At 46.3% G+C, this 15,665-nt stretch overlaps 1 protein-coding gene across 2 annotated transcripts in view; it reads right to left on the reverse strand.

Moving 5' to 3' along the window:
- LOC147718624 (neuronal PAS domain-containing protein 2-like) overlaps positions 1 to 15,665 on the reverse strand; it is a 552,138-nt gene that overhangs the window by 125,926 nt on the left and 410,547 nt on the right. For both annotated transcript variants that reach the window (XM_086918582.1, XM_086918581.1), the window contains one exon: positions 4,941 to 5,023. In XM_086918582.1, coding sequence (XP_086774708.1) covers positions 4,941 to 5,023 — 83 coding nt within the window. The remainder of the gene's footprint in view (positions 1 to 4,940; positions 5,024 to 15,665) is intronic.

Raw genomic sequence — 15,665 nt, forward strand, 5'->3', positions numbered from 1 at the left:
GCGCCAGGGGATGCTTCCGACATCTGTTGAAATCACTTTCTTGATGTTTTAATTGACGTCCACGACAAGAGACGCCACCTGGGCAGCACCCTCAAACACTGACGATATTGGTGAATCACTCGTACAGAACTCCTAATACACTAGAGCTGTGCAACTCTCCATAACTTTGGTTCATTTCTTTAGAAACTGATAAGCGCCAACTGCGGTCAAGTTATTGAGGTGAGCCCTAGGTGCACTTTGAGGCCAACCACGATGGAAGGGGGGTTAGCTACAAAAATCAGTTTTTATGTAGTCAGAAGTTTATCTTCTGGACTTAGGGCCTCACTTACGGGAAGTGGCGCATCGCTGCGTGAAAGCAGGGATGCACCACTTCTCAGTGCGCCCTCCTTCTGACACCAATGATGTGTCATATTTACAACATGACGCATCATGTCGCAAGGAAGGACAGATACATCAGTATAACTGACGTATCTGTCAGTGCAAAAAGTGGCGCATTGCTGGAGTTATCTCAGACGCCTGATGCAACTCCAGCAATGTTCCTTTCACATGGGGAAAGCCCCATGTGAAAGGGCCTGCATCACCCTTACACCTGCCATGAGGCAGGCGTAAGGTTTTGATGCATTGGCGTCCTAGAAGTGGTGCAGCGAAATCTCATAGATTTTGCTGCGCCACTTCTACGACCCTTTCTTGCGGGGGTACGCCCACCATGCATACATTATACCTGGCATAGGTATAATGTAGCGCAGTGGTTTACCTAGATGCGTCACTTCGTAAATATGGTGCAACATGGTGCACTATTTACACTACTGTTGCGTCACAAAAAGTGACGCACCGGTGGCAATAAAAGTGACGCAGGGGCTCATAAGTAAGCCCCCCAGTATCTGAAATGGAGGTCAAAAATCCTTAATTGGGTAGACAGAAGCCTGTGACTGAGAAGGGTTCACGAGGCTGGGTAGCCATTAGACAAGGCCTAGTTGAAGCCTCTGACTCTTGGTAGGAAAGTTCTGAGCAGGAGTCATTCAAATTCTATGCTCAAGTAAGGTCCCTCACAGGCCGGTGAAGATTTCTTGATTTTTCTAGCGGGCAAGGCTTCAAGCTGTAGCCCCACAAGGCTGGATAACTTGTCTGTGAGATCCCACTGAAATGGACTTGCTGTTGTAGAAAAGCTGAGCTAGGGGGAAACCTGAGTATCCAGGCTAGCGTCAACACACCTTCGTTGATCTGGCTTGACAGGTTTGTATCGATCCAATGGAAGTCTTTGGAGGCAAAAGGTTTTTTAGTCCCATGTTTCGCAGAATGTTAGGAGTAGAAACATTGGCACAGCCAAGAGGCCCTGAACCTGGGGAACAACACTTGGGGGTCAAGACTCACTTCAGCAGAAGCTACCAGCAGAGTCCTGGGCAGGTCCAGTTGGAGATAGGTAGTTGCAGGAAATGCCAATTGTAGCTTATTGTGCCTCTGTGGCTTGTACAAGAGTTCAGCCGTATGAAACTTCAAATCCACTTCTTTGGCCTAAGTACAAGAGGGGGAGAAGGGCCAGTCCTTTAGGGCTTTTTGCAGGTCTTATAGAGCGTGATGAATCTCCTTGCCCAGACCTTGCATCACCTGTGCTGAGCAATGCATCTTCGACACAGAACTACGCATTTCTCCGTCACCAGGATTAAGATACTGTGTTCAGTGGGCCTAAGTGGGTCCATCTATCCGGCCCGCAATCCATCACGGTGAGCCTGCACTTGTGACTTTGTCCCGGTTCGGTGCGACCTGATACACACAATTGGCACTTCGTGTTTTTGGTGCCATTTTCACAGAAATATTTCAAATTGCATATCCCCGATTCTACTGGTTAGATTTTTGTTGTTTTGGTCTAGATTAATTTATTAAAATACTCTATATTTTTCAAATTGGTGTGGGATTTTCCTTGTGTTGTGTCTTCACTTCATTAGTGCTTGAAGTGCTGTATACATACTTCACTCATTGCTTCTCAGTTAAGCCTGACTGCTCTGTGCCAAACTTAGAAGGGGGTCGAGCACAGGTTATTTTGGGAGTTTGCTAGTGACTTCATCCTGACAAAAGTTGTGGTTGCTGCTTGAGTAGAGTTTCACTCCTCTCAACCAGTAATTCAATTACTTACACTTATGAAAAAACAAACTTTTCTAATTTTGTCTTGTGGGGTTAGAATTCTTGGTAACGCCAATGTATCTTCTACCCATGGCTAATTTATAGTATGCTAAAGCTGTTTCAGGAAATGATTTTGAACATGGGTTGTCATTCTTATCTCAATGATGTGCCCAGCACACAAAAGGACCATCACAGTCATGGTGAACAGACCAACAGACAGTAATTCACTGGACTTGATCGTGATCACTGGATTTAGGAATTAGTCACACAGCAAGCAAAGGGATCTGTGGTGGCCGGCACGGTTCATGGGTGGGGCGGCGGGCATGGGGTCACATGAGGGTTGTGCGGTGGGAGGAGGGTCACAAATGTGGGGGAGGGTGTGCACATAATAAAATTTAAAAAATTTAAAAATTTAAAAATACCTTGCCGCTGGATCCCGCGTCTGCTCCTGGAGGAAGAGGAAGCAGGCCCCACTGCATTATGATTGGTAAGGACTAAGGCTCCCTGACCAATCACAACGCTGCAGTGCAGCATTGTGATTGGTCTGAGCATCCTGGTTGGATGTTCAGCCTGGGCATGTTCTCCAAACAGGCTGTAATGCAACCTGCATGGAGAACGGAGAAACTGTGCATGACTGGTTTGGGCGGCCCGAGAGGACCAAACCGTCATTACGCACTTAGGAGAGGGAAGATCACTCCTCCCCTGCTTTGATAGAAGAGCAGACCCGCCTACCCACCCTCCCGCAATGCAGCACAAGCTGTGAGGCAACGCTCCTCCACCATAGCGAAGGAGCCACCACCGAAAGGGATGTAATGCTTCAAGTAAAGGCAAATTGTGTGGCTAAATCTTTTGACATTTTTGCCCACATTGGTACAAGTGACATAGGAGCAGAGGAAGCCATTTAAATAGCACTACCCCAGGCTAAAATTGTTTATATAAAACATGTACAATTTCACACTCTATTAGAAATTAAGCCTAAATCCTACTATAAAAGGTGTGCCTCACTTCTGCTTTACTACATGATCAGAGCATACGGCCTCTCCGAGGACCGCTTTGCATTAGAAAGTAGCTATAAAGAAGTATAGCATGTCTGTTAAATATGTATCCTACTCCGAGCAGGGGCATTATACCGCAAAAGACAGAAGCAACGAGAGTGTAATCCGTCTAAACTCCCAGTGCGTTCTCGCAATAACAGCTGCTTTGGGAACAGTGACTGTGGTGTAAACATGAATTTCTGTGAAGCAATTCAGTTTCCTGGCAAAGAAGGACTCCCCTTATCCATCATGTTTGAAATCCATTTATGTATTTGAGGATTTCTTTTCTGCTGCTGATAAAACCCCTTCCCCAGTCTATCAATTTAGGATACTTCAAGTATTCAGGAAAACGTGCCATCTTTGTAACCGCCTGATTACTGCAATCAGCAACTGAAGGGCTACCAGAAAAAAAAACATTGTGTCATGGGTGACTCTGCCCTGATGTGCAGAATTGGTTTTGTTCGATTTAGAAACACATCTTTGTTACAATCTTCAAATTATGCAGCAGAAGTTGGAATATGTGGCAAATTCATAATCGTGCACAAAATGCATGTAGAGGAATTACATATATCCTATGACGTTGAGTTTTTTTTTTTGTACTATAAGTCGAGTTCATCAAGGACTCACTGGCAACCATTCTTCAACAACTAACAAACATAATGAGTAAATGTTATCAGTATTACCAAGCTAAGAGCCATACATGAAAATGGCCCCATTTTAAACACTTTCTTCTCGAAACCGGCTAAAAAAGTTTACACCAAATAAGAAAAAAAGCATTCTTTGTAAATACATTTTTAACTTTTTGCAAAATTTGGTATGACTACATTCAGCCATTTGCTCTATATCGGAGAACAAAATTCCTATATATGAATTAACAAGGGAAATTGCACTTTCGCCCTCCCCATCTGTTTTTGGCTTGCTCCCCGCTTGACGAATCAGCAGAACACTTTCCATAATGACACCAAAGTTGATGAATATGTTTTTGGGGAATCTTTCAAAATAATAGTCACAAGGAGTGTGGCCATCATATTTTGGGAATTTAAGGATTTAGTCAAATTGTGAGCAAGAGGTCTATATTTGTCTTTTTGTGCTTCCTCTTTTCTGAGAAACTATGTTACCTCTTCGGTGTTATATTTTGGAACTACTACATGCTTTTGAGAATAAGCTCGAAGAATTGGTTTTTCTATGTCAACTTCCACATTTTTCCTAGAGCTTCACACTGAGATTTCATCTGACTTGATCAGTCAAAATCCCCATAACTCCTGTTAATGGGCTATCAGAATTCATGAGCTACCTGTAGTGAGGGCCCAAGTGTCAACGGACCCGAGCAAAGTAGTATTGTCAATTTATGCACATGGCTCCCCCAAGCACTGAGACGTATAGCGGGCATGAGCCTGGTTCTGTACTGCTTTGCATACAGCCTCAAAACCAGTAGTGCCAAACACAAGGGTCTGGGATGTGGTGAAGATGTAGGCTGGGGTGAGAAGGTTTAGTTATTTAATCCTTGCAAGAAATATTGTTGTCATTGTGGATGCTGGTCAAGGATCTACTAATTGGCACGCTAAGGTGTTTTTGAGTGGAGACTGCCACCTCTGAGAAACTCGGGTACCACACTAAATAAAGACAGATGGATCTCTTAGAGCTTATATATATATATATATAGCATTACAAAGCATGCAACATTTAGTGAGACGGTAAGCAAAGTCGTCAACCACCATTTTGTTTCAACCCATCTCATAAGCGTCTGATGATCAGCGCTCAGGGAACACATCCATCCCGCCCGTTTACCTGTGATCCAAGAACAAGAACTTCCACTCCAGGCTGTGTCTTGAGGTGAATTCTTCACAGGGCTCCTCCACATTGCACAACTCCTGCAGAACAAGAAGAAGGCTTGACATCTGATCCACTTGGCACAGATATGCTTTTGAGATATTAGCACAAATCAACATGATCAACCCAAAGAGAAATGCCCGTTTGTTGGGTTGCAGTAAATGCACCATAGCTAAATGCAGTCTGACGCCTTGTCTGTCATCAGCATAGGGTGTGGTAACATGTCATTTTTCTCGGAAATGCTAATTAAGAACGTGCTTAAAAATCCATCAACATGATGACATATTTTAACACAAGTCTATTTAAATTATCTATTTAAATTATCTCAGGGCATGTGCTACCAGAAGCCATTTTTAGACAGCTGCCTAGGGTGCCACAAACATAGAGGTGCCAGATTGCTGCTACAAATATGGATTATGGCTGCACTGCTGATGGTGGTAAATGGCAAGACGTCACCATTTAAACATTCTTGTACTGGCCTGAGCAAATGTATCATGCAATATGTTAATCAAAAAACTTTTCTAAAACCTACTATTGGATACACTTTGACCCTCTCTACGGGTGGTCTCTTAAGTGCAAAGAAGCCTGTAACTGAAGTTACTCGCTCCATTGCCGACACAAACGGAAATCGTTGTGAGAAAGTCCAGAGAAAATGAGAAATGACCACTGGAATCAGACTTGGAATTGCCAATTCCCTGGTAGTTGGCCTTTTTTCACTGTGCTGTGCGGGAGCCTCTCCCACTGGGGGAGCAGCTTGGCTTATTTTGTTCCCCGGGGAGCAGGGATCGTAGTGCTGAGCGCCCTGGCACTCTCTTGCTGCATCGGGGTCTGGGGCTGGGGTCCCGGTCCCTACTCAACCTTGCATCTTTCTGCTTTGTCCTAGGCCTCTGGAGGATTGAGGCATCCCGATGGCTCCAGGCCCCGGAGGATGGGGTCCCAAGACCAAGGATGAGTCTGGTAGAGGGCCCCAGAGACACCACCCTTCTGAGCAAATCAAGTTAATAAACTTGCTGACGCCCGCACCCTGGCCCACATCAAGGGTAATCTTAGAAAGCAGAGAAGAGGAGCTTTTGCTGCTCCTAAACAGCTCGAAATTATTAGCCGATCTGAGTTTGTTTGATATTTAAGATCAGGTGTGTGAGCCTAAAAGGACGAAGGATGGGGTGGCTCAGATAGAATATCTCGGAATTGATTTACTTTAAGCTATAATACACAATAATGCTTCATGTGGGGACAGTCTCCCCAAATGTGCATGATGTCACCCAACATCCCACAGCACTGCAGCTTGTATTGGGCTGAAAATTGCTCATTTAGATGGGTATAAGTACCAATCAACTGTTTTTTTGTTTTAATTTTGGAAAACCCTTTATTGACAAGATTGCATAGACAGGTTACATACTTGCACTGAATCAGAGCACCATATACATGAACACAATCGGATATGACGAGGTTGACCAATAGTACAAACCGTCATAAAGCAACAACATGACAGATATACGTAGGCGCACCAGGACGGTGAACGGGGAATTGGTGAGAGGCACCCAAGCTGTGGGAGAGGGGACGGGCCAGGCTGAACAGAGTAGGGACAGGGGGGAGCCAATCACTGACCCACACTGGAGACTGCCGCAGGTGGAGCGTCGGCAGGGAGCGCGGTTGAGGCCGCTGGGCTCTGGGAGGTCCGACCCAGGAGGTAAGGCACAAGAGGGCCCCATATATCAAGTGGGCGTGACCTAGCTGGCATAAGATCCCAAAATTCGGACAGTAGAGTCTGGCAGCGCGATGCATCCTTGAGAAAATGAGCGAACTTAGGTGCAGGTTTGTGACCCCAGCACATGGAGACCCTACGCCACGCGAGGACAAGCAGCATGACAATCAAGTGGCAGGAGGCGTCTGGGAAGAATTTAACAAAGCCTAGGAGGCAGAGCGGGGTGTCGGGCTGGACCGGGGATGAAGTGATCTCAGAAATAGCAGCACAGACCTCACCCCAGTAAGCGGAGACCTTGGGGCACAGCCGGGCAAGGTGGGAGAAGTCCGCCGTGGGACCAGAGCAGCGCAGGCATCTATCACTGGGGATGAGTCCCAACTTGTGCAGCTGAACGGGAGTAAGGCAGAACCTATGCAAATATTTAAAATGAATGAGGTGCAGGCGGTAGTTTGGGGACAATCGCTTAATCTGGTTGCAACAGTAAAGCCAGTCAGCTTTGGAGATTTCTACACCAAGGTCCTCACCCCATGCCACGTGTGCACTGTCAGTGGAGATGGAGGTAGCTGCCAGCGTAAAGGTGTAAAGTTTAGCCACTAACTTCCGAGGGGAGGAAGACGAATACAGGAAATCAAGAGCAGCCATCGAGGGGGGAGGCTGGGGGAACGCAGGATGTAGCTCCCTGCAGATCGCCCTGAGTTGATAATGAAGTAAGGTGACTATAGGACCAGAATCTTCAGCGAGAGAGAAGAATGTGTTCCCCAGGTAGAGATCCGCTACTATAGTCAACCCCAGACGAGTGGCGTGTTTAACCATTCCGGAGGAATGGAGAGGAGGGAAAGCCGGATGGTGAGCGATTGGCATCGTATTCGCCGAAAGCGTAGTAGCACCGGAGAAGCGGCGTAGTCCCTCCATGGCCCAGCGTAGAGTCTCGACTGTGTCAATCTCAGTGCGTGGGAGTGTGGCTGGGGCAAACAGGGCGGTGGTAAGGGGCCACGGGGCAGCAAGATCAGCCTCTACCGCCACATGTGACTGGAAAGGAGTGGGATGAAGCCAAAAATGCAGAAAACTTGCCTGAACACACAGAGCATAGAGCTTAAAGTCTGGAGCACCAAGGCCATCGCGCGACATCGGAAGAGTGAGGGTATCATACGCGATCCTGGGTTGCCTACCAGCCCAGACCAAAGAGATAAGCAACGAGCGGACTCTGCAAAAAAAGTGGCCAGTGAGGGGAACAGGTACGTTCATGAATAAATATGAAAATTTCAGGAGCACAACCATCTTGGCAATTGGTATTCGACCGGCTAACGACAAGGGCAGCCGGCTCCAGAGGGGAGTCTTGGACTCGAACCAATCCACGGAGCGACCGAAGTTAGCCCTCCAGAGTTCGTCCACGTAAGTACCAATCAACTGTAACCCTCCCTTCCTGGTTTGCTCTGTGTGGGCCTCCCCTTGGTTGGTCCATGGATCGGTGCGTTGGCTTTTTAGGCAGGCCCTGTCCTATTTTATCAGGGCTGGTCTTCTGTGGGCCTGTTGGGGTCGGTCCTGTGGTTGGTCGTGTCAAACCTTTGTCTCCTGCTTTAGGCAGGGCCTGTTGGGTCTCTCCTTGCTTCCGCTTGAATTTCTGGTGAGGACCTTGTGGGTTTTTGGGGCATTTTGGGGTATTTTTCCCTTGTCTGCTGGGGGTAGCTCTCTGTCGTTTCTACTGCTGGCTCGGTGGCCCTGTGTGGTGTTCCAGGCCTTGGGGGCTTTCTCGGAAGCTGGTGCCCTTCCGGGCTTTTTGTGCCCTGGGAATCCTTACTCATCTTCTGGACCCCCTTGTGCTGGTTATTTTGCTGGGCCTGGTTGCTTTGGTCTCTCTGGGGGTTTCCTTTGGGCTTGGGTCTCTGTGGTTTGCCTCCAATTTGCCTTGGCAGTGGATCTTGTGTCCATGTTGGTGTGACCCTGGCTTCTTGGTGTGTCTCGTCTCCTTGGGTCTTCTTCTCTGGGTTGCCTCACCGCTGTCCTTCTGGTGGGGATGGTCTCTGGTTCTTTCTTGTCGGGTTCTCCTCCTTTGTGGTTGGTTCGAGGGTGTTCCCGGTGTGGGTTGTCTGCCCTTTGTGTGGTGGCTCCATGGTTTGGCTCCTTGTTTTGTTCTTCTTGGTCGTCTCCTGTTTATTTTGCGGTGTTCAGCCCTATTGTTTGGTTGAGGGCATTACGGGATGTGTGCGCCCCTGCTGTGCTTTTTCCTGTGGTTTTCTCATTTGCTTCACTTGGGGTGCTGTTTTTGGTGTGATGGCCTTAATGTTCTTGGGAGTTCTGAATGCCGGGTTTCTGGCTTGGGTATTCTCCAAATAGTAATGAATGGGACAAGGACTGAGGGACCGGGGGATAATGCCCTATCACTTAACAGTAACCTTCATTACTCCTGGTTCTGTTGTCCTCGTCCCATTCCTTACGCCACTCCCTCCCTCCAGGACGGGCGGCCTTCCTGTTGGTGGCTTGGTAGTTCAGCCGGAATGCTGGGTAGGTACTGCTTATGTACTCCCAGTGGGAGGAGGTGGGGTTAGGTGTCCCAGCATTCCCCTATTCTTTTTTTCTGTTGTGGAGATGGTCATCTCCAATTAGCAATGAATGGGACGAGGACACCGGGATCAGGAGTAATGAAGATTAACGATAAGTAATAGGGCATTATCATCCGCATTTGAATGGCGTGGGAGATTGAAAGTCCTGATGAGCGTTTGACGAAGTATCTGAATAGTAAAGAGGTCTGAACAGTGTGGTGGATCGTGAGGCTTATCAAGCTTGTCAATGTGAGATGTCCAAAAAAGGATCCCTAGATTAATTTATAATGTATTTCTACAAGAGATATTAAAATCAGTTGATTATGCACAGAGGGTTGGTCTACAGCCTTCTATGTGCCAAGCAAAGAATAGGTGAAGAAACGTTGTGTTCCAAAGGAGACCAGCCCGCACTGACAACGCCTCAAAGGCTCTTTCTGTTCAACAAGTAATGGAGACTTTAGTTCTGCATGTGTAGCTCTCACAGTGCTTTTGAATTAGTTTTATGGAAATGTTCTTAAGCCTGTCGACTGTGTGTTAATTATTCTGGGCTTTTCTGGTCATTTGTATGACCGAATAAAGATTGTCGAAACGAGTTTGATGCCAGTACTAGGTACAGACCGTCAGGATATTGTTTTACCAAGGGCTGCCATGACCAGAGGCCCTCTCCATGCCTCAACAAAGGCATCCGTAGAAGGAAGTCCTCTCCTCTGTCGTTCAAACTGGGGCATTGCCCACTCAGGGGGAAGACTAGCAGATCCAACCACGTGTGGCTTGCTGAGCACCATTGCACACTGAAGCTGTGTGCAGCTGCACTCTCACAAAGGACACATTTTCAGGTCAGGGTCTGTAATGGGTACTCGCCCTTCTGGAGTACACCCGGGACTGACCCCTGGAATCACTGCATCTGTTACGTATCCCAGCGTGCCCAGTCCCCTTCCCCAGTGCACAATAATTCTGTACATGGCATCATAATGATTTGGGTGGACTCTATTCTGTAATGTCAATGCGGTGATGCACAGTAATGAGGCTTTTTATATTCTTTAAAAGATAGTATACAAAGGTAATTTGATTTAGGGATTACTTAATTCGTGTGTGATAAGTAATTTTTGGTGCCAGTGAGTTTCACTCTTCTCTCCAGGATGCTACTTTGGCAAGTAAAGACAGGCTCTCATTAATTCTTTGGAAGGATATACTGCCTGCTAGCAGAAAGCAATCAGCTTCTCAGATTGTTTGTGAGATATTAACAGTTCCTTCTTGTAGCTACTTTTGTTTTTCTGCAAATATTTTTTCCAGCATTTGATTTAACAGTGGACATTGGGGCCCTCCGATTTTGTTGCTCAGTGTTCTAGTCAAAGTCGACTGAAGTTACACCTTCTCCTTAACTGGGGCTAGTTTATTGAAACCTATGTAAAAGAGAGGATCTGGTGTTTAGTAACATTAGGTAACTATAGAAGGTGACTATTGAAGGCCATATGTTGGGGAAGGAGTATGTTTTGAAACTTTAGAAGTAAAAACGGAAAAAAGAGAGGACACCTTCTTTTCTTTGTCTATTATACCGGAGAAAAATACACGTTTTCCTTACTCTACCTTCAGTGTTGCTCTCCAATGAGAGAGGTGTTTTGGCTGAGAATAGCAAGTCTGATGAGTTTTTTTTAAAGCAGTTCCAGGTGATGTATACTGTAAACTGTGCGCCTTATATGGTGACAATGTGCTCATAATATGTATATGTTGCATAGTAACGTCTGATGATAGTGCATAGCCCACACCTTTGCACCTTCGAGATAGCATTAATGGATGTTTTTCTTCCCGACAAAAGCCTCAGTCTCCGTGATGACGTAAATTGTCTGTGCCTTGTCAACACCAGAGTGCAGCTGTCTAAAGCAGCATGCTCCGGCTTGGCCTTCACCCCAGTAGCTCTGGCAATGCTCTACAGTAACATCAGTTCATGCAGCCCAACCAGGCACAATGCAGACTCATATAATACAGTTTCAAAGCCGCAGACCCGGATTGGCAAAAGAAGGTTCATCATAGACGGCTATAAGACACCTTTGCTAAATGTTTCAGGTCTCACCGCTGCTCAAAATGTCTTTCCACCACCCTGCCAACCTGGAAGGCTGGAGCCACATTACCCAACTTTACTTCATAACCTAATCCTGTAGAAATTGTTTAGAACACATCCTAGGCGTGGTGGGTAACCTACCCTAAGCAGTCAACATTAGGTTTCTAGGTGCTACTTGCCCACTCTACACCATTTGACATGCACCGTAGAGTTTATCTTTATGCAGCTATATGTGGACTCCAATAAAGTATATGTTCAGTAAAATATGCATGGCTGCCACCTCTTTTTAATTTTAATTTTCATCTTTGGGCATATGTAGATTTTTACAATTTTAATACCTATGATGCCTTTTTTTGCATTTTCATTGCTGATAGCTACAGATCCTATCACCTGTAGCAGAGTTAAATGTTTGAGCCTAATTGTGAGCAAAGGCATTTCAAGAAGGCCTTTCACCTGCCACTGTTTCTGAACAGCTGGACAGTGCTTTTTTGGGACAGTAGCTGATATCTGCTTAGACTCTATTTCATGCCTACTCCTATTTGGCTGCCCAGATCCCCACACAAGGCTCTTCCTAAAAATCAAATGCAGACAAGACAGCATTCGTAATGAGTGACAGACTCTCTGCTAAAGTAAAATTGCAATTTGGCTACAGGTATTAACCTAAAAAAAGCGCCAATTTAACTTTAAGCAAGGTAAATCCTTAGCTGCAGGCTTATTCGTGTCCTTAGTCGATGGGACAGTCTAGCTATCGATGGCCAGGCATTTCTTATGTGCAAAACAAATAAGTTATAAGACATGTTCCGCAAATATAATGCAAACAAGACTATGGAATCACTTTTAGCACTAGTCTATTGAAATCAGCAACCTTTCTCCACCCACAGCGAGAGGACAATACTCAAGCTCTCCACAGACACCAGATCACACCACACACTTCCAGGCACTAGTCAAAGATGCATCCACTGAAGGGCGGCAGCCAACATGCCTCGTGAGCTAGGGGGCAAGTGGCAAGCCACCCTACTCACTATAGCTTGAACTCCAAATACACCTACCCTGAAGGAAAACACACACCCCAACATGTCTCTAAAATTGTATCTCTGCGTACAGTGAACTTCCAGGTATGTGCACAATCCACACGACAACCCTTTTATGGAAATAGTATAAAGCATCATGTTTGAGGGGTTCACCTTCATCTTCACTCTCACATACTTTACTCCATTCACTCACAGATAATACATTATGAAATACTACATTACAATCACAAATACTAAGCTGTTGGAGCAGAAAGAAACCAATTCCATACTCTGCATTGCTTTTTTTGGTCTCCCACCCTGAGATATGTCTCAGTATCCTGCCTTATTCCCTTACCAATTCCATACTCTGCATTGATTTCTTTCCCCCCCCCGCTTCCCCCAGGTATGTCTCAGTATCCTGTATTACCTATTTATTTTGATTTATACAGGATTTGTAATGCGCATGGCTGCCTCAGCGATGAGGCGTCCCAGCGCACCCAGAAACCGGCGAGAGACAGGGAGACTTACAAGCACCAAATATTAAAAAGTAGGGAACAACCATGTTTTTAGCGATTTCCGAAATGCCAGAAGAATGGGGGTGGCTCGAATGCTAGCTGGGAGGGAATTCCAAAATTTGGCTACCAAGAAGCCAAACGAGCGACCACCAGCCCTTGCTTTCCTCACTCGAGGGACACAGACCAAACCATGGTGTGCGGAACGCAGAGCGCGCCTGAGCAAATAGGGCTTCAACAGGCCTGAGAGCCCAATGGGGGCTTGATGACTCAGGATTTTGTGGGCAATGCACAGCACCTTAAACTGAATACGGGTTTCAATTGGCAGCCAGTGCAATTTCAAAAGCACTTGTGCAACTGATTAAGATCTTGGGAGTGCCACTAGCATGCTCGCAGCCGCGTTTTGGACCCTCTGCAGGCGTTTGATACTTGCCTTATTAGCACCTAGATATAAGGCATTGCCATAGTCAAGCCTCGCAAGAATGGAGGCTTGCATGATGGTTTGGCGTACTCTAGGCGGAAAGAGACCAAGCATAGGCCTCAATCCTCTCAGGAGCCCAAAACAGACAGCAGCAACAGCTCTTGTCTGCTTCTCAAATGTTAATCCGGAATCAAACCAGACACCCAAGTTCTTTACCGACTTCTTCAGTAACGGGGCAGGTTTCAGATGTTCAGGCCACCACTGCTCAGACCAGAGCTCCTGGTTCTTCTCATATAGTAGAATCTCAGACTTGCTGGCATTTAGTTGAAGGCAATTAGCCTTCATCCAGTCTGAGATAATAGACAGATCCTCTTTGAAAGTCTCCAGGTTGGCGCAACATTTTTTTGAAAAAGCAATCACCAGCTGGGTGTCATCTGCATGCGACACCAGGGACAGCGCTCTGCCTCTGGCCACCTCTGCTAAGGGTCCCACATACAGGTTGAATAAAAGTGGGCTCAGGATAGAAACTTGAGGTACCCCCCTATACAGGGCATAATCCTGCGAATGGAAGGGCGGCACAGATACTTGGAATGATCGCCCAGTCAGGAAGGATCAAATCCAGTCCAAGGCCTCATCTCTGACTCCAATTGTCCAAAGACGTTGGGGAAGGATCCCATGGGACACCGTGTCGAAAGAGGCACTTAGGTCCAACAGGACCAAGGCCGCAGAGTCACCTTCATCCAACCGACTTCGGATAGTTTCCGTAACAGCGAGGAGAGCTGATTCACTGCTGTGGCAGGGGCGAAACCCATGTTGGGAAGGGTCAAAGATATTATGCTTGTCGATGTATCTAGACAGGATGGAATTTACATGAGCCTCCACTACCTTCCCCATAAAAGGAAGCTGGGATATGGGGCGGTAATTACCGGGATCATCCGGGTCAAGTGAGGGCTTCTTTAGTAGTGGAATGATTTTAGTAGGCTTCCACGCCCTTGGAACAGAGGCTGATTTCAATGAAAGATTGACCAGTTCGAGAGCCACGGGGGCAATAAGTGGTTGGAGCTGACGAAAATAAGTCGCCGCCATTGGATCAGCTGGCGAGCCCGACTTGATTTTTGCACTTAAAATCTCGAACTCCTGGGACGACAGCAGTGGAAAAAATGTCAGGCCCTTATTCATCCTAGTATCTGACCCTGCCAGCACACCATCCTCACTAGGTGGGTTCCCTGTAGAGAGGCCCTGATAGATCATCTCCACTTTCTTCAGAAAGTGGTGTGCTAAAACCTCACAGTGATTATTTGAAGCTACTGGGGAAATGTTAGTCGTACCTGCACTCTTCATGTTTTTAAGCAACAAGAAGATGGTCTTGGTCGGGTTGGAGCTAGTCAAGATTTTATTAGCAACAAACTCTGCCCGTGTTTTGCAGATGAGCTTGTGGTAATCCTTAACTGCCTCTCGATATACTGCTTTGGCAGACGGCTCATAGGAGCGGCGCCAGGCACGTTCCAACTGCTTGCACCCCTTCTTTGCCTGCGTTAGTAGATCTGTGAACCAAGTATTAGATGGCCCACGTCTCTTACCTCCCCGTTTTGCAACTATCCAGGCCAGCTACTAGCCAGTCATGAAAGCACTCTTGTGCCTCCCTTACCAATTCCATACTCTGCATTGCTTTATTGATGCCCCAACTCCCCGCCTTATCTCTCAGTATCCTGCGTCTATTTTCTTAACAATTCCATACTCTGCATTTCTTTTTTGGTTTCCCACCCTGAGATATGTCTCAGTATCCTGCATTATTCCCTTACCAATTCCGAACTCTGCATTGATTTCTTGGTGCCCCCCCCCCCTTTGACCACTCCCCGAGCTATGTCTAGTATCCTGCCTTTATTCCCATATCAGTTCCATACTCTGCATTGCTTTATCAGTGCCCCCTGCTCCCCCCCAGGTATGTCTCAGTATCCTGTATTATTCCCTTACTAATTCCATACTCTGCATTGCTTTTTTGGTCTCCCACCCTGAGGTATGTCTCTGTAGCCTGCATTATTCCCTTACCAATTCCATACTCTGCATTGATTTCTAGATTCCTTCCCCCTCTGAAGGCATACAACATCGTCTTGCATTCCACTCGTTCTCTTGCACCATATCAAAACCCCATAAAATGAAAAATTAAGTAGCTGAATACATAAATGATAATGACACACTCGGCAGGCTGTTTTGACATCAGTAACATAGAAAGTTGTAGGAATTCAGAGACATCTTGTAACAAAGAACAGAACTGTTTTCCCCTGAAACCATCATGAATGGAAGATTTTTCATTGTCATCGCCTCCAATGTTGGTTTCTGGCACACGCGTCCCATAACAGCATACCGAGCAGATAAGTCCTTTTTAACGCATTTTTGCTTCAGGTAAGTGATTGGTAAATGTAGATGTTGCAAGTC

Source organism: Lissotriton vulgaris, chromosome 4_1 (assembly GCF_964263255.1).
Source record: "Lissotriton vulgaris chromosome 4_1, aLisVul1.2, whole genome shotgun sequence".
NCBI classification, from domain to species: Eukaryota; Metazoa; Chordata; class Amphibia; order Caudata; family Salamandridae; genus Lissotriton; species Lissotriton vulgaris.